The sequence below is a fragment of the Balearica regulorum genome, chromosome 1 (assembly GCF_011004875.1).
Source record: "Balearica regulorum gibbericeps isolate bBalReg1 chromosome 1, bBalReg1.pri, whole genome shotgun sequence".
Lineage (NCBI taxonomy): Eukaryota > Metazoa > Chordata > Aves > Gruiformes > Gruidae > Balearica > Balearica regulorum.
The window spans coordinates 125176189-125198502 of record NC_046184.1 but is presented as its reverse complement, the minus strand read 5'-3'; the positions used below and the strand labels follow the sequence as shown (position 1 = coordinate 125198502).

Here is a 22314-nt window from a genome sequence, read left to right as displayed (position 1 = left end):
TATACAGTGATTATTTAAACACGAAGGATTTTTTTCTTTTTTTTTCTTCATTTTGTAAGAGGAGCATGTAATTTTTAATCCATATACAATCCAGTTTTCAACTGGAGTTGAGAGCTTCTGAGTAATGTTCCGCAGTTTGTTGTCTGTAAAGCATCAGGAGATGGTCTGAACTGCAAAATGAAAGTTGGCTTGTTCGTAATTTACAAAACGTATGCAAACATTTCATTTGTATGAAAACAGGGACAAAATAGGGGGGGGAAATTAAATGAGTGCACATTCAAAGCTGCTTCTAATCTAGGGAGGCTGTGAGTGAAAACATGCTATAAAAACAGTCTGCAGCAATTCTGCTACAGTTAATGTGATTTTTTTTTTTTTCTTGAAAAGAGGTAGCAGGTTCATTGATTATTTTCTCTTACTATAATATTTTTAAAAAATACATGATAGCTATTCAATAAGCAGCTGTCACTTTACTAGTATAACATAAGAATTTATCAATACATTGTTTAAAACTTTAGTCACCTCTAAATGCAAGACAGAAGGATCATAATGTAGTTTCCCTGGCTTATTGTGTATTGACTTTGTGTGTTACTTTATTAGTTTAGAAGCTGGTAACAAACTTTTGAGAGATAGTTATTGAAAATTCTGATAACGGTGATCATAAACTGGATATTAATTTTGTAATTGCAAGTTTCCACTCTTGGGGATGGAATGTGCTTTTTTTTTTTCGTGGATTTTTTTTTTTTTGAGGGAGGTGAGGGGTGGCTAGGTTGTCTCCTAGTTCCCAGATTAGCTGTATATGGTGGGGTTTTTTTTCCCTAGTGTTTCTGAGCAAACACTCTCATATTTTAGGTTTTTAGCTCTTACATTGGGCCCTCATGGTATCCTATGTATTAGTAGTGTTTAATTTCCACAGTGAGAACACAGCATTTAAAGAAAAGAGAGAAGCACATAGAATCACAGAATCGTTTTGGTTGGAAGACACCTTTAAGAACAAGTCCAACCATCAACCTAGCACTGCCAAGTCCAACACGTACTGCTTCAGAAATCTCACTGTGGTGAGGGTTTTTGTCTCTGGCTGGGTTTCTTTGTGGGTTTTTTTATTTTTTCCTCCAAACAATACTGTGAGTCAGTCTAGCATTTGTGGGTGATGCCCCCAGCAGATTCTGGCTGGGAGATATTCCTCCTAACTAGCTTCCCAGCACTTACTTTCTTGTTTGAGGGAGAGCCTCACGTTTATCTCTGGTTTTCTCAATTTGTTTATCAAAGTAATTTTGTATCTCCACAGGAAGTTTTGCCAGACATTCACTGTCGCCCCTTTACAAACTTCAGTTCTTTGCTGAGGAATTGTTTATCTAGGGCTTCCTTCCTCACAGCTTCTTACTACTTTGAGCATAGTCATACAGCATGCATTGGGTGTATCTGCAGTAGCATTTTGGTTCAGATCAGGAGTGTGCTTTGGAAGCAAACATCCCAATTGTCACCACCTACTGTGCTTTGGTTTGTGTTGTAGAATCATTTCAAAGCACTCAGAGTGAATTGCTTTTGGATAAAAGTAAATCAGAAGATACACTCCAAGAGCATACCTACTGCAGTCCCATTACTGCACAGTGTTCAGCTCACAAAACCCAGTTAGAGCTACCCCAAAGTAAAATTCTCAACAAATGCATGTTGTGTTAATGTTGGGTCCTCAGCACCAACTGTTTTGTTCTTCAGATTCGCTCCTGTTGCACTGCATTCCTGGCTAATGTGAGTATAGTCATGGATAGGGATAAATATACAGCACTTAGAGGTTATTATTCATGACCACTCTACTTGCTTCAGTTAAAGAGTCCAGCTATTCAAGCCTAAGTGAGAACAGATAATATCAAAGTAGCTGACAATTTGTGTTTGATTTGGAAGCTGACACTTAAACAGTAATTAGGTCAGTGAGCTATAATGAAGCTGTTTTCCTGTCTCTGTTACCTTTTTCCCTTTCCTACTTTAATAATCTGAGTTCTCTGTTTTGTAACTTGCTTATTCTTGTGACTTGGTCACTAACTGAAATCACCACATTTTTCTCAGACACCTCTTATGTGCTGGCTACTATGCTCTTTCCCTATTCTCAGCTCTTCAACTTCTTTTGACTTAACAGCTTGCAAAGGTCTGTACAGGCTGTGGCTGGTCCTGAGCGTGATGTATACTTGCTGACTACCTACTTTCTGCTGGTGATAATGGGTTATGGATTTACAGCCACCAAAGGCACCATGCTTCCTGAGATACTGCCGCAATTGGTAAACCCCATCTTTACTGCAGTGAGAATATTAACGGGTTTTCTCTGTTCTTCTTAGTCATTGTTTTTTGTGAAAAACTTATGAGCACAGAGGAAGAAATCTCAGTGTCAGATTCAGTTAAAAGGTATCGAGCTGGGGAACAGAAAGTAGAATGGATAAGTAGCACAGTATCATTAGTTTTGTTTCCAAACAAAATCAGCATAAAAACACATCCTACTGTAAAAGCTTTATTTAAATGTTCACTCTTCCCACTTGAAAAAGGAAAGGAATTGTGTATTGTTATGTCAACCTTAAATGGATTATCAATTTAAATACTCCAAATTTGCATTCCCAAAGCATAGTGATAGTGTCTAACCTAAAGCAACGTCTTTGACAGTAGCTTACAGAAGACTGAGGTGTCTGAAATGCCACTATGTAGGCTGCTCAGAAGGGCATTGTCTCTTGAGGATTAGTGCAGTTCTGGGTTCAATACAGTTACCTAAGTGTTCAGTTATGCCTCCCAGGAACTGCCCCAGATGATCCTCATGAGCCTGAGACCAATGAAACCCACCAAAATTCTCCCTTGCCCAGGGGAGAGTGATGTTACTTTTCCTCACAGATGTTCTACTCGCCAAAACATATATATCAGGAGAATGTTCTTGTTTGATTTTGAAGGGGAGGGGAAGGAAGAGATGTCTTGATTTACAGCAATTCTCCCTTTGAACTGGAGGAGCCTGGAAGCAACCAGAGAATACCAGCCAGAATATTGTCTCAGCTTTAAAACAACAAAAATGGCCATGTAACATAAAGAAGGGGTAATGAAGTCAAGGCAGAAGCTTAGCTTTCAGTCTCAGCCAGCTGAAGGCTTGTCCAGGTGCAGTCATGAGAATCCACCTTCTCTCTGCTAAGAGGGCGGTGTTCGAGTTGTACTCAGCTTGCTAGTTCTGTGAGTGATGATATATTTTATTGGTTTTAAGATGTAATGGCAATCCACTAAGTACAGGTTTCTCTTAGGGACCTGAGACCACAGACCAGATCACTATGTAATCAAAATTAATGATAATGCATTAAATAGTGTGTTTGGATAGCATCTACAAAGCAGAGGGTGGGTTTGGTTTTTTTTTTTTCAGTTCACTGTTTCATTCTTATCTCTGTCCCACGTAGTCTGAGGTGGAACAAATCTGCTCTATCCTTGTCTGATAGAGCAGTTCCCAAAGTTTTCCATCCCTCTTTATTCCCACCCAAATTCCCTGGCTAACCTTGCCGTTGCAAACAAACCAAACTTAATAAATGCAAGCTTCTCCCATATCCTTAAACTGTGGACTTCCTGTTCAGAGGAAAGTCGACATATTTCTCCAGTGTTTGAATCCATGTAAGTCCTTGTATGCACTTTTCCTGGGGAAAAAAGTTCTTTTGAAACAGATTGTTAGAAGTAAAATTGTAGTATTCTGTGATATTTTTTGCAACGATGTAAAAGCCAAGTGTGGTAAGACTGGGATTTTTAGGTAGGCATGCAACACATTTTCAGTAAATGGAAATCAGATTATTATCATCTGTCTTCCTGTGTAATTATTTAATGTTTTAATTTTACTTCTAAATAAACCTCCCACAGAAGTGTTTCAGTCGTTACATTGCACCTGGTTTGGGGCCGGGGACTAGAAAAGGGGTGTTTATTTTTAGACTGAATATCTACTGATGTTTTAGCAAGCAGTGCCCCTTGAATGTACCTACTTTCATAAAAAGCTCCAGAAGAACCTAAATATTTATAATTTTTAAAAATTGTATAGCTCTATGTGGCGTCTGGTTAATTGCATCCCGGTAGTCTCAGTAATTGTACAGATTACAAAACTAAAATAAACAGCTATACCCCCTGTTAGAGTTGTATTGCAGTATGAAAAAAGCCTCTTCCCTACCTGGGTACTGTAGTGCACATCCCTCCCCGGCGGTGAGGGGAACATGCTGGCCTTGCAGTGCTCAAAGCCCCTGGTAACGAAACTGAGTGAGGGAAAATACTGCTATTGCTTTACATTATCCTTATTTTCCCTTCTCTTTGTAATCCCTTCCCTAAGGACACGCTTTGTTCTCAATGTTGTGTCCTCTTAGAATACATGACAGTCAGTGAGCAAGAACAGTGAAGGCAGTTTGGACTTGTGTGCCCTCTATCAGATCCTCTGTCCTTTAATGGTATGCGCTGCACACAAGTTTCAATTAAACTTATAGTCAGGAAATGTAGCCAGAAGAGATGTACCTGCTAACAGAATATGGTTGTTAACAAACGCAACAAAATCTTGCAAAAATATTGCCTTGAGCCAACAACTTTTAATGCCAAAATTAGTTAGTCTCCCAATTTAAGGGCCACACGGCACTGCTAGAATATGATTACTTGCTTTGGAAATGTATATAAAAATACTCTGTGTTTATACGTAGTGTATATGAGGTGTGGGCACTTTCAGGATTGAGGAAAAATATTTAGGTTAGTTGTGAAAAGAAATGTACAGCTTGGTTTGTTACTTCAATATTAGCATCTTAAACTTTCATGCAAAATGTTTCTGCTCAGCAAGATGCTACAGCCCTTTGGTAAGCACAGTACTGCTGGTAAATAGCATGGGCCCTGTTGGTATGTCTCCTGTGCTGTCTCATATGCTTTAGAACTCATTGTATTTCCCATTGAGTCATTATATTTTCTACTGGAAGTGGATGGTTGATTGTTTTAGTTTTGTTTTGTTCTTTATCGTTATACTGACAGCGAAGTAGGCAGTCAGAAAAGATCAGTTGTTGGTCAGGTGCATCAGCTCGCTGTTGAACTCAGAATTTGACCCTGAGCTTGGCTATAGTGCTATCTGTGCATCCAGCCTGTTGTTGCTTTTTCCACAAGCAAACCTAAGGTGATGTATAACCTCTTGGAGGTTGTGGAGGGGATAATATATAGAAGATAGTTGGAAGAGGGATTCCTGAAACAGTAAACAGTGGTGTTATTAGTAAGATACTGTCTGTGGGATGGTGTGGTGGTTTTGGTTTTTTTCCTTACATTTGTGTATATATATGAAAAACATTGCGCTGGCACCATAGGGCCATCCTAGCCTTCAGTAAGGTTCATGAAGACTTAAATGCAGGAAACTAAATAAAGAGTTGAGTAGAGGAATAAATGAGTCAGTAGCAAGTCAAGATGTTCCTGTAGTGTTGCCAGCCCTCTTCAGTTTTATTAGCTGGATGATGAAGGTAAAAAAGATTGATTGTCTGTGTTCGGTCCCATCTTCCAAACAACCTTTGAACTATTTAGTCAAACAGAACCAAGGCTGTCAGAGAGTAGAGGATCAAAATATAATTAAGCTCTTTCCCTTAAGGGGACGGGGCAGTTAATTAGAGGGCAAAGACGCAAGCGGTTCCTCCGCATTGGGAGCGTCTGTTCTATGAGTGTAATGTCCGTGTAGTGGCAGAGCAACCATTGCCCGTGCCCTCAATCAGCCTCTTGCCCAGCAGGTATTTGGGTGTCATAGCAGGAAACTAGCCATTTTTTGTGGGAGCTTGGAAATGAACAAGTTTGGGGAGACGTGGAGAGGGAAGGCAGGGGAGCATGAGAGAGACATATTTGTAGGAAAATGGACATAATTACTTCCAGGGAGCTCAAAATACTTGTAATTGCTGTAAGAATCTAATGTAGATTGTTGAAGGGAAGTTTCTGCACCACAGCTGCTGGAAAGCTGTATTTGATATTTCCTAGAGAAGGGCACACTGGTTCCTTTGGTAATGAAGAAGGGGTGAAAAGATAATTAATTTGTGTTTTGCTGCCAATTCAGCAAATCTATATCACTAGCTTATAATATACGTGCATCAATTTCCACTGAAGAAAATCAAAAGTGGGATTTTTTTACTGTTTTTCTCTCTTTTTCCACATTTTCCCCAATTTCCCAATCTGTATGTCAGTATGTTCGTTCCCAAAGATCGTGACATACCAAGCACCTACTGCCAGGTGCCAAGGCAGCACTGCACGCCTAGGCAGTGTCACACTCTGCTCTGGGTGGAAAAATGTCCTGTAGCAGGGAAGAGGCATGTTTCCTCTTGTTTCCACCACAGTTCCCAGTAGGCAGAGCCATCTAGTTGTGACTCAGCATGGATGTGGATGTGTGTGTTTTGCCCTTTTTTTTTTTTAATGTTGAAATCCATGCCCAAGTTACTTGTTAAAAGGATGAAATACTAAAGACTAACTGAAATTTAATGCAGAAAAATGTCCCCATTAGAGAGGAGAAGCCTGGCAAGGTGCATTTCATGCACTATATTACCGCGGCTCAAGAGAGTGAGTGAGCACTCATGGGTCTTGCTCTTCTGTTGCTCTGAATCCTGTTTGAGGGGCTGTTGCAAAAGCAGCGACCTGAAACTGGCGGGTAATAAATGACAAAAGAAACTCATGATGTAACAGATGAATAGTTACACCAGTAGCCAATTTTTTTTGTGACCTGTTTATTGTTAAAAGCTTGGCAAGTTCTTCAGCACAAATATTTGGGTTGTAACAACGTGACTACCTGGAAAATGACACTAATTTTAATTTTATTCAAGAAGCAAGTGGCAAAAGTCATTTTTGTCTTTGCATAGAATAGTCTGCTAAGAAAAATTCAGGCTATTAAAAGAAGTTGTATATATTCTGAAGAATTTTTTTAAGCCCTCTACTTCTGTTACCCTACAATACTTAGTAATGTAAAGCTAAACACAGTGATAGTGAGATTTGAGTGCTTTAATGTCTGTTGTGTATTCACATTTATTTGGCTTTACAGAGATTTGATGAACTTGCTTTAAAATCACTTTACTCCTACATCCCACATGTCATCTTGTCCGAATCCTACAATTTCATTAGTGAACTGGGATTTCTTTATAGAGCTCCATTTGCTTCAGCAGCAGCCCTTACAAGTACCGCGGTCTGCTCTTGCATGATGAATTACCGTGTTGGACGAGCCATGCTGGAAGTGTAACCTTTTCCTCTTTCTTTATTACAGCGGTTATGGCCAACCTTTGTGCATAGTTATCACTTTTTTTATGGAGAGGTTTGCTTATGAGGATTTGGTTTTATGGAGAGTGAGAACATTAGTCTGCTATGAGATGTTGATGTGTAACCTGGCCTCTGAAGTAGAACTAATGCTAACCTTTAGGAGTGGGTAGTTTATTAGTAAAAAAAACTTTAACCTCGTGGTGTTCTACCAACTTGGTTAGACAGCTACACCTTTCTCCTACTTTGCTGAAAGGTTTTATTTTCTTAATTTTTCCTATACTAACAAGGACTCCAAGAAACTGAAAACAGTCCCTCAACTACTCTTGCTGCCTTCAGATGCAGTTCTTGTTGGCTTTCTGCCTGGTGGGTGCAATGAGCTTCAGGCACTTTCTTGACTGAGAGCATGTCTTGCTTGTTCTCTTTCCAAGATGTGGTATAAAGTACATGTAAGTTCTTGTAGGGCAGGTTGGGATCCTCACATGTATTGCAAGTTCCTTTGCCAAATCACAGGTCTTGTTCTGCCCTTATGCCTTATGCAGGCATCCTGTTTTAATCAGTAGTCAGCAGAGTCTGAATGAATTTGCATGTGTTCATTCTGATATCAAAAAATCTGATCCATAGACTAAAGATAATGAGTTGACTTGATGGTCTCTGCAGAGTGAATTGAAGTCTTAGATAAGGTATAAGTAATTACAGTGGAGAAAGTAATACCTTTCAAGTTCAATTAGGGAAAACAGAGGTTGCAGATTCATTTAAAATGATACACACCTTCTATTTTGTATTAGCATTTTTGCATATTCTAAATATGGAAAGCTTTGAAAAAGGTTAAAGCATTCACCGTTTCACAAGAGTTATCTTTTTTTATTTTTAGTGGTCTTCCTGTACTACTGAAATTAGTCTGCATGCAGTAGTGGTACAACTCAAAAGAGGGATTAATCTTGGTCATGGGGTTTCCAGCGCTGATATATTTGTAACAGTATTTGGCAATCAAGAGAAACTTTTTCAAGTTCATCATAATTCACAAACTCAACAGGATGTTTCTTCTTTGGTTTACAGGCTTGATATTTGCAAGTTCCCTGCCTCGACAGTAATCATCATGGATAGTGGTAAGTTTGTTAACTTAGTAATGAGTGCGCATTCTTTATTATTCCCTATGAAGTGGGAATTAGCACACGTCCAAACTGTCCTCTGCTTAAAATCCCAGTCGGTTTCCACAAAAAATATCCTCTGCTATTGAACTGGTTTTGGCGTTACATATGATGCAGATCTTTGCCCACACTAAACTGAAGTCATACTACTGTTCTGACAGAGATATTATATGCAGACCGTAATAATCATCACAGACTCATTTGTAGACTTTTGAAAGTTGGCTGCTGAATGAAAACCACAGAGCTGAATTTCCAGCCTTGAGTATGTTAGTTTTAACTGTTCTTAAGCTTGTCCCAGTAACTCGAGATCCTCAGAGCAGAAGTCATTTATTAAGCTTTATAAATAAAATAATTTTTCTCCCTTCTGCCTTGTGGAAACCAAATAGTTTTATTAACATCACCTACAGAAAGATTCAAATTTATCAGTAGCTGCAGCTTCAAATTAAAAATTATATATTTATTTCTACTATTTAGTGGTGGTTTTAATCTGCTTGGGTGTTGGTAAGGAGTCAGAAAAAGGAAGTCTCAACAATAGTCTCAACAGAGCTGGTTTTGGTGTCCAGGATGCTCTGGGCTTTGCTTCGGCAACACTGCTGTGTCTCAGAATGCTTTTCCCATGCTGCTGCTCCCTGCTCCTTCTATCGCTAAAGACCTGAAGCCTGTTTTCTCTACCTGTGACAGCTTCAGCTGGCAGCCTGAGATGTATTTATCCTCTCATGTCCTTGCTTGTCTCTTTCTGATTCTGATTGAATTTCACCTTGCTAGAGTTATCTATTTGCTATTATGATAGCACCGAGGCTTTCCAGAGAATGTACAATAGATGTGATCTGACCGTATTACACTCTTCAATAATGGGAACTGAAACTAAGACTTTGGAATGATTTTCTTTGTGGCTTTCTGATGCATAAAAACTTGCTAAAAGCGACATATTACAGTTACACACAAAGCACAAGCATGTCTGAAGAAATAAACATGTATTAAATTTGATGGTTGCATATCTTCATCTATATTCTACAAAAATTGGGAGAGAGGAAGAGACTTTAGATTGTTTGTTTCTGTGTCTATCTGTCCTGGTTTTCAACCAGGATAGAGTTAATTTTCACAAGAAGCTGGGAGAGGACACAGCCAGGACAGGTGACCCAAACCAGCCAAAGGGCTATTCCATACCATACGACATCATGCTGAGCATATAAGGGGGGAAGCTGACTGGGGAGGAAGGATCTCTGCTCAGGGATGGGGTGGGCATCGGGTTCCAGGCGGTGAGCAAATTGCATTGTGTATCACCTGCATTGTATATACTTTTATAAGTACTGTCGTTGTTATTTTCCTCTTCCTTTGCTGTCCTAGTAAACTGTCCTTATCCCAACCCATGAGTTTTACCTTTTTCTTCCGATTCTCCTCCCCATCTCACTGGGTGAGGGAGGAGTGAGCGAGCGGCTGCATGGTGCTCAGCTGCCGGCTGGGGCTAAACCACAAAAGTTCTTTTTGGTGCCCAACATGGGGCTCAAAGGGTTGAGATAAAGACAGATCTGACCAGAGCATGTTAAAACAAATTTATTCTATGCATTTATTATATTAGTTAAATAGTCGCTGGTCACAATGGTGTGTGTTTGTTCACATGGTTGTGTTACGTAAACCCTTACTTGCTGTATGTATTCCCTGTGGCACTGTTCATCACCTCTGGGAGAGGGGTCAGGATCCTCATTTTGCTGTGCTGTGTAATATTGACTTATGATAACATTTCTGGTCATGAGATTAAGCTGGTATTTGTATGTGGCATTGCTGTCATGCCTGTGCCTCAGATGACATCTCAGAATTTTTTAATAATCACACCCAATCAATGGGGAAGAGAGGGGGATACTTTCTCCTGCTCTTTCACGTCCCCTTTTTTCCTTCAGGCTGGTTACAACAGCTTTTGAGAATTTTGAATACCCTTGGGATGTTCAAGCCAGTGTGCTCCTACTGCTATGTCTCCTGAATGTATTTCAGGTCTTGTTTAGGGTTAAAAAAACTGTTTTAAAAATACCTCCCAGAGATCTTCCCTGAGGCTGAATAGTCATGAATCGCATGGCATGAGGAAGGATATGGGCAGATACCTAGAGAACTTCTCAACCCCAATGGTTTGGAACTTCACTCCCGAAAAACTACAGGACCCTGATGAAGTAATAGAATATTTGAAAGGAAAATGCTGTGGCTGTTCCAAAGAGGCACACTTACTGCACTGTGCTGGGCCCTGGCCATTATCTACCAAACACTGCTCAATAGTAGGCAGCACTTTCAAGGGGGAGAGAGGGAAACCAGACTGACAACAGGCACTGTAGCTACTCAAACCGTGATGACAGGTGCTGGGGCTGAAGCAGAGAACCAGCCTATGCTGGTATAAGTCACCCCTATACACAAAAAAATCAGCCTGCTTCGTAAGGGATGATGATGAACCAGGACCATCAAGAGAACAGGAGGAAGAGGCAGGACCAGAGGGAATCACCCAATCCCCGTCCCTGAGTGACCACAGAGAGGACATGAGGAAGTGGATTGGAAAAGGTACCTTGACCCTAAGACATGAGTATGCGAGTTGCAAGGCAAAACAATCACAAAAGGGGATTCTGCCAGGAAAAATGCTGCTCCGGTTTCCAATGGGCAGTTCCCCAGACCTAGTGGAAGGCCTGATCTTACTTATGATCCTCTTGGAGGGACTTCAAAGTCATTTTGACGAGTAATGAATGAGGTGACCAGGACTAGAGGGGCTCTGCCTCCAGCCGGGTGGAGGAAAGGGACAACTGGGTTTATTGGACTGTGTGGATCTGATGGCCTGCCTTGTCAGATCCACAGGAGTATAAGGATGTAGCGGATACCTGTGCAATCACTGCAATTAATTCAGTGAAGAAATGCTGGCTTTCAGTAACCACAAATTTCCCCAAACCAACACAGCATATGTTATGTCCTTTCACTATCACTCAGAAAATAAGAATTGTAGAATACCACAATGAAACCAAAATGTAAATTATTATTAAAATTATCATTGTGACCCCACAGAAAATTTGTTCAAATCAATCCATCTCCAAGGATTTAATTTTTAAATGACAGTATTCTCCATTGTCTTATACCTCAAATCATTATTTACACACAGCCAGAAAGTATAAATGCAGCAGATCTGTAAAGTTTTACAATTTTAATTTAATTTATCAGTCACAGATTTGAAAACTCAGTCTGGGTGCACTTGGTGGGTGATGCGGAAGGATGGGGAAGTCCAATGTGTACCTCAAGGGGATTTGATTTTGAGTGAGAATAGCCAATAAATTAAATTGCACGATGAATGATGAATAACCCTGCCATTGTATGCCATTGCTACTACGATTGCTGTATGCCATATCAATGGTATTACAGTAAGAATCACCCAAATTGATGAAGGGTGAACTTTGATGAAACCGAGCAAGGTGCAGAGGTGATGAAACCAGAACTGGCTTCAGCAACCAGCACCCAGCAACTTCTTTGAAATGGACATCTTCAACCTGCAGACTGTGAGCATGAGCTGCACCAGATACACCAGCTGTGAGCTCCGGATGCAGCATGCAACAGTCCAACAGCACACACCATCGCTCCTGCCCTGACAGAGTGCTATGAGAGATGGAGCGCAAAGTCATGGACTAAATGATCTCAATGGACATTTTAGAGGGATGGCCCATAGACTAAGGGAATGATATCTGCATGTGTGTGTATATATACATATAAAAAAAAAAGACAGGAAAAGTGCTGGTGATTAATTGGAAAGTGTAGGATCTGGGCGTGACGTAGACGATATAGAATAAGGAGTGGATAATGTCCTGATTTTTGGCTGGGATGGAGTTAATTTTCACAGGAAGCTGGGAGGGGACACAGCCAGGACAGCTGATCTAAACTAGCCAAAGGGGTATTCCATACCATATGACGTCATGCTCAGTATGTAAAGGGGGGAAGCTGACTGGGGAGGAAGGATCTCTGCTCAGGGATGGGGTGGGCATCGGGTTCCAGGCGGTGAGCAAATTGCATTGTGTATCACTTACTTTGTATATTCTTTTATTAGTGGTGGTGTTTTTATTTTCCTCTTATTTTGCTGTACTAGTAAACTGTCCTTATCCCAACCCATGAGTTTTACCTTTTTCTTCTGATTCTGCTCCCCATCCCACTAGGCGGGGAGTTGAGCGAGCGGCTGCATGGTGCTTAGCTGCCAGCTGGGTCTAAACCACAATGCTATCTTATGTAATGCCATAATCATAATTTTGATTTCTCCTTTATCTTGTATTTGCTACTTAATCTCCTTAACAAACTGAAAAAGTAAGTTTTATCTTGCTTCATTACTTTATTCTTGCCACATGCAATTCTTCCCTCATTATCTTCAGCTCCACAGTAACAGCTGTAGTGAATTCAACCATGCTGTAGCTTGGCTAGGTGAGCCAACCCAAAGTGGTTTTTTACACACTCCTATGCCATTATAACTGAATGTCTACGTGATGATGGTCCTGGAATACTAAGAAGTCAAAGTAGTTTCTGCAATATGGTTTCATTATCTCTTTTTATAGGATTCATCAGGCAACGACTGATTCTCATTAAATCACTGTATTTCAATCAGTATCTCCATCAAGATTGCTTTGATCAGTGTATGTTTTGATGTTTCCTTGCTACATTTGTATTGACTTCTCAATAGGATTTAAAGTCACTGGGAGTGTGCAGACCATTAAAAATGCCAAATCAAAACAAACAAGTTAATATATTTCATATTTTCCAGCCTTGCAGGGTCAAAAGCTGGTCCTGGTTTGGACTAATCATAGATCATTTTCAGATACATTCTGATGGGGTGTGGTTTATTTTCCTCAGCAGGCTTTTTTGTCTTTATGATGTATACTGTATTGTGAGAGAAGAGAGAGACTTTCTGAATATGAATTGCTAAATAAAAAAGTTGGGGTTTTTAGATATATTGGCCATTCTTGAATATTGAATTATTTTAATGTTTTTCTGTTCTTCATCAATGCGTTTTGAAGCATAAATGTGTGCTTAGCTCTTCTTGGAAAACTAAACTATTACCTAGAAACTCATCTCAATGTGTATCAAATGCAATATTTCATAACATAGCAGCTTGTAAACCTTTTTTCTCAATTTGCTGCTTTGGTAAATTGGAAAGTGCCTGCAGAAACAAATATTTGTATATTGTTTCTGAAAGCCAGAAGCTTTAAATCAGGGTATTTTCAGCTACCTGCTTTTTCCTTTTTATTTCTTTTCCCTCTGCATCCAGTACAAAGCTGTTGTAGTTTTTCTCATTGCTCTTTTCAGGGACAGATTCCAGCTGTGAAATGAAATTCCCCAGGTTTTATCTGCTGAAGGAGGGGAAGCTTGATTTATAGTGCATTATCTACTCTTCAGCGACTCCACATATGGGCACTCTTAAGAGAGTCTGGGTCATAGCTTGTTCTGCTTCAGGAATGCCCACAGGAGGAGTTGGTGAGAAGTAGGTAGAGCACTGGCAGCCCATCCCTACGTGTGGCTGCAGGCTGGCTTCCTGATGTGGACAAGTCCTTCAGCTCATCACTGAGGTGATCACTGAGGCATGTGGAAAGAAACCCAAGTTCTTCAGGCCTAGAGGGGAGCCAGGAGAACTGTGTGGGAAATGGAAAGAAGCCATCCTTTTTTTTTTCTTTCCTTTTTGAAGAGATTTTTCTGAATATTAATTTCTATGTTATTTAGTCAGAGAACTTACACAATAGGAGATGTCCATGTGCTGACCTGTGGTGCTGTAGAAAACCAAAATTGCAATAGGTACAGTTGTATGCACTGAACCTCTGGGAACATGATGAATAGTGTAATTTGTGTGGTACATGTACATACTACATGTATTCAACTGAAAGTGAATGGAGTGACTGGTGTTTTGGAGTTGAATCTTCAAATCTTCATTTAAGCCTTTGCAAAAGGAAAATGACTGTCTTATTTATAACAAAATATACCACAGAGAATGAAAAAAAGGAAATTAAAGTAGATCAGCCTAATTATGTTAGTAGCCTCATTGCTGAAAAATGTATCTAAAGGAAAAGCATAGTGATCATCTTTGTAGACTTGCTGCCATTCTTTTTTAAAATTCAGAAACATATGATGAAGGAAAAAAAATCAACAACCTCACAGTAAACTGATTCATAGAAAATTATAGATAAATCATTGCTTAAACCAGTCAGTGTCTGTCCTTCAGCAGACAGTGAGAGTTTGTCTTCATAGCGTGTCGGTGGTCCCAGACTGGCTGTAAATGAGCCAGTGCAGAAATTATTGCGTAAGTCGGGAAAGTGGTATGAATGTATTAGTACGGCAGTGCACTGAATAATTAGCCCCTCTTGCTGGCAGTGAGAGCCCAAGAATGATGTTGCACTGACATGATGTTCTTGCTTCCTGACCTGAAATGAAATACCTGGAGAATTTCTGCATCGTTCACTGCAGATGTTCCTCCTGGGTAATTCAGTCTGATGGATTTTGGAGTGTTCCAATTGCTGCGTATTACTGTAAAAATCATTGGGTCAGGGGGTTTGAGGGAGAGCTGAAACATCGGAAGGCGTTGATTCCAGCACTCTTCCTTGAGCAGAAAAGCAAGGAAAGCAAATAAAGAATACCTGTGTTTGAACATTGGTTGACTTTGGGCTTGTTTTATTTGATTCATTGAATAAGGTGAGGTTTTGTGTGTGATTGAAGAAGATAGAAAGAGGCTACTTCCCCCCACGGCCCCAAAAGGGTCACTATTTCAGGGTTGACATTTTTGGAGTGAAGGGAGCAAGTCTGCTTCAAAGTTGCTTAAGAAAACTTATAGACTTAAACTTTGATAAATGCAGCTCTTCTGGAGTGTATGACTCTGGGTAACATTCATAAATATTTATATCAAAAACTTCAGAGCGTTCTGGCTGTGATGCCCTTAGGCAGTTGCAAATATCTTTTTGGATGTTCACAAGCAGGATTTGTTTGTTCTATGTCATCTTAGTTTAAGAAATCGCTTGAGCTGAGCAAGTGCCTGTCTCTTCTGAGCACTCTTAGGCACTAGCTTCAGTCTTGTTTAAGCATATGTGACTGTGATGCTGAATTAAAGTCCATCACGTTTATGACATTAAAGCAATAACTACTGAAATTACAGGCTCAACTACTTACAATAGTGAATAAAACTAGGGAAGTCCTTTTATTGTATTAAATAAAGAGGAGAACTTTGAAAAAAAAAAATCTTTATTTCTCCAAAGCATATTTTCTTTGAGCTGTTCTAGCATGAGGTTTTCGATACCTATTTTAGAAGTGACCTTTGTTGTCTCTCCTCTTATTCAGTGTTCTTAACAGAGGACCAAGCCAATTCTGTGTTAAAAAGATACCCAAGAGCCAACACATTTCTGGAAGAATTAAAGCAAGGCGACATAGAACATGAATGCAGAGAAGAAATCTGTAGCTATGAAGAAGCAAGAGAAGCATTTGAAAACGAGGAAAAAACGGTATGTTTTGGTGTGAATTTAAGGATGAGTGGGGTGTATTGATACTAAATTTTGGGGCGTGCTGAATGCTTGTGTGTTTTCCAACATTATATTAGATTTGTTTTTCTTTTTGGCCTATTTCTTTAAGCAAATAAGGTGTACATTGGAGGTAGATAGACTGCACAGCAGTAACTTTTGAATCCTGTGTCCCAGTTAAACTGAATTTGAAGGGGATAGAAGTCTCAGAGATAATTATGCTTATAAGTATTGTGAAAATTGGCAGCTGGGAAGAAAAGGAGCATGAATTAATACCCCCACTTAAGAAAAGGTGGGCAAAACTGTCATCTGTTTGTCAGCACTATTTACCCAAATACCATATGTACTGGTTCTCCTATCATCACATACGTAAGTCTGACCTGGATATCATAAATGCAGTTGTCTTGCTTGAAAGAAATTATGAGATTGGAACTGTTATGGGGAATATATAGGGCACAAGTCATCACTTATCTCACTCCTTCTGGAATAACTTGTTTATTGAATATGTTCACGTGAAATGAGTGAGCAACTCAAAAAGCTATCCATTTAAAATACACCTTTGAATCTCAGGTGCTGGTGTAGCTGGCCGAAGTGCTCAGTGCCCAGCCTATTAATAGTCTGAAAATAAGGAAAGACTAGTGGCCTTCTTCAAGCTAGAAATCTGGGAGCCCCCAAAGAGTATTGTTAAGCAGCAGTGACCTAAAACATGGAAAGAGCAATTTCAGTGGTACTCTGTGTTATGCAAGGGCAGTGATACATTAACTTGACAGGAGTGAAGCAGATACTGCCACGCAGAATTGTTCCATAAGCCAGTTGCCTCTCTAATTAAAAGAAGCTTGTGGGCTCATGACTCTGCAAGCAATAGCTCCACATCATACCCAACATATCTTATATTGCTTCACAAAAAATAAAAACAGCACATAGGTTTTTGATTGTGGCATCTCACCTATTTAATGCAATACAGTCAAGAATTTTTTTATTTTTTTTAATTCAAGACAGGGATGAAATTAGGACTGAATTTGAGGATAAATCTAAAGTGAAAAACAGGTGCTAGAAAATGTGACTCAAAACTTACCTTCAGAAAAAGCTTCTATCCCTTGTGTGGTTTTGCACAGGGAAGTTCTATTTGTAAGGCCAACGGGTTAATGGGCAAAGTGGCACAGGGATCTTACACTCGTGATGCATTCCACTCCTTGGTGGCTGAGCTCTGCATCAAAAAATAGCGATGTGTAAAGGCATACTGAACATTTTAAATTCTTAGCATCTTTTTGTTGGAGGTCATACCTGAGGAGATAGATAAGGCTAGAGTGAGAACTTTCTGATTTATTAAATTGAAGTAGTAGGACGTGTGGTGTTTCTTCAAAGCTTCTTTCTGAAGCTTTAAAGTGCATGCACACACATGGTTTTTACATCCCAAACTTGGCTTGGTGTGGCCATTCCTAATGCTAGCTCACTGTGTAATTAAGGATAGTGTGTAAAATTCTAACGCTTTTGCTTAAGTAGCACGAGAAGTTCCAGCATAGCCTAAATACACTGCCTCTCACTTCAGCTTCTTTTCCCCCATTTAGGACCATTTTGTGTTTTGGCAGGTAGCATTTCCCTTGCAGAGGTGTTGGGGAAATAGTAAATAGTTACATTTCTGCTCTTGCCACAACCTTTGTGTGACAGTGGAGAAGGAGCTTCCTGACCTGTTAGTCATTTCTACTACTGTATCTTTTTTGCCTAGCTGCTTTATTCTGTGGTTGCTAGCTTGTTAATGGGCCAGGCTCGTTCACTTAGGCTTTATTTAGTCCATTGTCCCCCCCAGCAGTATCTATCCTTGCTGTCACTTAGTAGGATTTAACTTCTGTGTCCCAGGGTGAGGAAATGAATGCAGTAGACTAGGATCATGATACAGTACGTTCAGAGTAACAAAGATGTAATGATTTCATAGTATAGGTAGACTTCAATTCAAACAGGGTCTGTAGCTTATTTATCTCATGGTAACTTCGTTTTCTGTAATCTTTTGCTTTGTATTTTTCGTCTTGTCCACTTGGTTCTTTGTTTTCCTGCAGTCTTCTGGGGAGGTGTGCAACATTCGGATTTGTAATATTAAAATAATATCAAGCAGTACCCTCAAGTTATTTTTGATGCATGAGGTTTTCTTAGAAGTTAGCATTGTTTATGTGAAGTGTACGTGCATAGCTGTCACGGAAATATTGAATGCCTTTAATATTGTGTGGGCTTGGGGATTTTGATAGGTTCAGAATTATTATTTAAAATGATAAAGTTAATTATAAAGATTATTCTATTTTGTTACTAAGGCTAGAGGCAACAGGGAAGAATTTACAGGACTTTGTGGATAAAATAGAATATGAAATTCAGTGTTGACAAATGTAATGCATGTGGGGGGGAAGGGAACATTCATTGTCTATATAATTGGCTCTCAACTGAACTCAGGAATAAGATCTGAATTTGAATTTAATGCTCAGCAATCAAACAAAACCAAAACAAAATCCTGAGGGCTAAGAGGTCGAAGAAAAGAATAGGGATCAAAATAGAGAATGTAATTATATCATTGCACACCTGCATCTTGAATGTGCCACATACAGCTCTGATCTCCCTATCTTCTAAAAAGCAAATTAGTAGCTGAGGAAGGACCAGAGAAGTGTGACAGTTGACCAAAGATATGAAAAGACTTGTGTAACAACAATAGATCAGAAAAGAGTTAAATCGGGGAATATGTGATGATGTTTGTGAGGAGCATGAAGATTGAACTGAGGTCAGTCACTTGCCATCCTTCTGACAGGAGAGCTAAGAGGGCCTCAAAAGAAACTAGAAGGTGCGGGTTCAAAGCAAATAGAAGTATCTTTTCTCACCACAGATAATAGAGTTGTGGACTGCCTTGCCACGGGATGTCTCGGATCCTAAAAGCTTATATAGGTTCAGAGAACGACAGTATAAATGAATGGAAGATAAATCAATCTGGAACCATTGAATAAAAGGGGTCAGCTTTGGCTAATGAAAGTTCAAGTGCAAATATTTGGAAGCTGGGAGACTATCGCTACCTGCTTATGTTTGAACTCTTCTTTTGGCAGTCTAATGATTGTTGTCAGAAAGAAGGTAATGGATTAGGTGAACTCTAGGTCTGATCTAGTAAAGCTGTTTATTTGTAGTACCTGCAGCCTGCAGACAGCACTGTATGTGGTCACTGGTCAGTTGTCAAAGGTTGTTGGGAGATTTGTTCAAAGGTTACTGCGTAAAGTACCTGGGTGTGATTGAATCACTGATACTAATTTTGTTTTCATTAACTTTTTTTTAATTATACTCCATGAAGATTTTAAAAGCTAGAAGTCACACATCTTCGTTTGTATTTCAAATTTCCTGCAAATTTTAAGTATTGCAGAAATTGCAAGGTTCTCTGTATAGCTCTATTCTAGCAAAACAAACAAACGAAACACTGAAAAGCTTAGCAAGTAACTCGAAACCAGATCTAAAATGATGTGATCAAGTAAGACTTTGAGCATCAGTCTGTGTCTAATTATGGATGCCGTATAAATACCAGAAGAGGTGAATCTTTTCCTGCCACCTGAAATTGAGGGCAGACTAGAAGAAAACAGTGTGGCAGGTATGCTCACTTCCCATTATTGCTTTGTTCACATCCTCTGCCTACTGAATAGCAAGCAGTCTTCTGACTGGCATATTATTAGTCCACCTTTAAAACAAGTCAGACAATTGACCAAGAATCATTTGAGGCTGACGATGCTGCCAAATGTAGTAAAGGCTTCAGCTGAAATTCTCAGCAGTGTGCGAGTCTCTTAACTTTCATGTGGATCCCTTATTTGATTCAGTGTTCACATCCAGTTGACTGATGCTGACTCTGTTCTATATTAGAAATAAAAGGGAAACAAAATTCTGGCAAATTAGCCATAACTGTCTTTGTGTGGGATGCCATTGAGAATTCCTTTTGATTATTTCAAACTGGATTTGCCAAAACAATAAGGGACATTCAGAAAAGTAGTTCTTTGTGGCAGTATGTGTTTTCTAAGTATTTTCCTGCCCCTCCTTCTGCACTGACCTTGGTGTCTGCAGAGTTGTTCCTCTCACATATTCTCGCTCCTCTCTCTGGCTGCAAATGCTCCTGGTTTTGGTTTTTGGAGGTTTTTTTCATTCTTCACTATGTTATCCCAGAGGTGCTACCATTGTCGTTGATGGGCTCGCCCTTGGTCAGCAGCGGATCTGTCTTGGAGCTGGCTGGCATTGGCTCTGTCGGACATGGGGGAAGCTTCCAGCAGCTTCTCACAGAAGCCACCCTTGTAGCCCCTCCACTACCGAACCCTTGCCATGCAAGGGGTTTTTTAAAATGACTAAACAAATGTTTCTTTCTTAGTATTTCTCATCTGTGTGCAGCTAGCATCAGAGCTGAAGCACCGTAATTTTGACAGGGGTCTGTGTCTCTAAACTGTCTTGGAATTTTCTTTGCCTCGCACGTAAATGAAAGTGGACACTAAAGTACTTTTATCCTTAAGGCAGTTTAAACTCTTACCTTAAGCTCTTTATGCACCTGTCTGGTCACACCACCAACTTGAACATCCCCCACAGCTACACACCCTATTCTGAACTAATTTTCTGCCACTCTGGGAAAACAGCTTCTCTGCTGCTTTGCCATGTTGCAGAGTAACAAGGGGAGATGCTGGTATTTCATCTTTTTGAAGAAGGTACAGAGATGTTCTCTCCAGCAGATAGAGCTGAGCTAAAAGTAACATGGAAACTGTACTTAAATACCAGTCACAACTTACTACCTTTCCATTGGAGAGGGTGCATTTTCTCTGCAGTCTGCAACACAAAATATATTGCTATGGGAAAAGTGCGATTTCTTCTTTTTTATCAGAACTACCTTTTCTTCCACAGAGTGTTTAAAATGACACATCCTTGCGCAGTGTATTGGATGGCTTGGAGTAAATCTTTGCAACTTTGCCCTCATAAACAAACATTATAGTGTTTTTGATTCCTTTGCTGCTATTGAGGCAGCAGAACAGTGAAGTGGGAAGTTTGGTTCCAGTACAGGCAGTAGCATTTAATAATCTTAATGAATCCTTGTCTGCTTTTTCAGTCAACCATATATTTATTTTTTCCTTCCAGTACCTAAAGGGGGCCTACAAAAAAGCTGGAGAGGGACTGTTTATCAGGGAGTGTAGTGATAGGATAAGGGGTAGTAGCTTCAAGCTGAAGGAGGGTCGATTTAGATTAGATATTGGGAAGAAATTCTTCCCTGTGAGGGTGGTGAGGCACTGGAACAGGTTGCCCAGAGAAGCTGTGGATGCCCCATCCCTGGAAGTGTTCAAGGCCAGGTTGGACGGGGCTTTGGGCAACGTGGTCTAGTGGAGGGTGTCCCTGCCCATGGCATGGGGGGTTGGAACTAGATGGTCTTTGAGGTCCCTTCCAACCCAAACTGTTCTATGATTGATTATTCCACTAAAGAATCTAGTTAGCTATATTCAAACCAGTTAGAAAGTTAATAGGTAACAGATCTTCTTAATTGCATGGTAATCTGGTGAGGAGAGGTGAAGTGTTTGGTTTTGTCAGTTTTTATCGTGCAGAGATCCCAAAAGTCCTCAGTTGTACAACTAATGTAATTTTTTAATGTTAATTCCCCTCTCAAATATGTTTTTCTAAAGTCAGCAAAGTTGATCTGGGGTTCACTGGGGAACAATGCATCAAGGAAGGCCCTTGTAGAGAAGTATTTAGAGAGATTAGTCCATCTTCCAAGACTTGCTTACTTTGTAATGCTACCTGACTTAGCGTAGATTATTTGGATCTGGGTTCACATCAGAGAGGGGCACTGTGATGAACTGCTTGTCATGTCAAGCCATGGAATTTAGGAAAAATATCTGATCCTGGATTGCTGTAGGAATTAAGACTTTTTTCTTCTTTTTTGGAACTTGCATTGAGTATAGGGGTAAGAACAACCACTGCATTTATCTTTTAAAAAAGAAAATCTGCAGGATAGCCAGTTGTTTCATGCACATGGCATTGCTCTTAACTTTAGTAAATTGTGATCCAGAGGATTGTGAGCATGTGATCTGCCCATTGTGTCCTGGTCCTGGCTTTGCACAGGGCAAGCTTAGCCTCCACACTAGAGGGGCCATGCTACTTCTGGACTCAAGCTGCCTCTGAGATCAGTTTGGTGGCATTATCTGTTTGATGGTGATCAGGTGACAGCAGTCCTGAACTAAAAAAAAATGATGGGTCTGATTTGTCTGTGCACAAAGTCAGTCAGGCTGTGACCTGAATACATCATTTACTAACAAGTGAGCAATGACAGTATCAGTTTGACCTGGGGACTATTTATAAATACTTGCATGTGAGATGTGTGCTATCATTTAGAATAGATGCTGGCATGAGTATAAATGGGTCAGATCTCTGCATTTTTAAAGAAAACTGAAGTGTTCAGTTTCCTGCAT

At 39.9% G+C, this 22314-nt stretch overlaps 1 protein-coding gene across 1 annotated transcript in view; it reads left to right on the top strand.

Moving 5' to 3' along the window:
* Positions 1-22314, top strand: part of PRRG1 (proline rich and Gla domain 1) — a 38724-nt gene that overhangs the window by 11191 nt on the left and 5219 nt on the right. Inside the window, exons 2-3 of the mRNA XM_075774286.1 lie at positions 8287-8336; positions 15696-15856. Of these exons, the coding sequence (XP_075630401.1) occupies positions 8287-8336; positions 15696-15856 (211 nt within the window). The remainder of the gene's footprint in view (positions 1-8286; positions 8337-15695; positions 15857-22314) is intronic.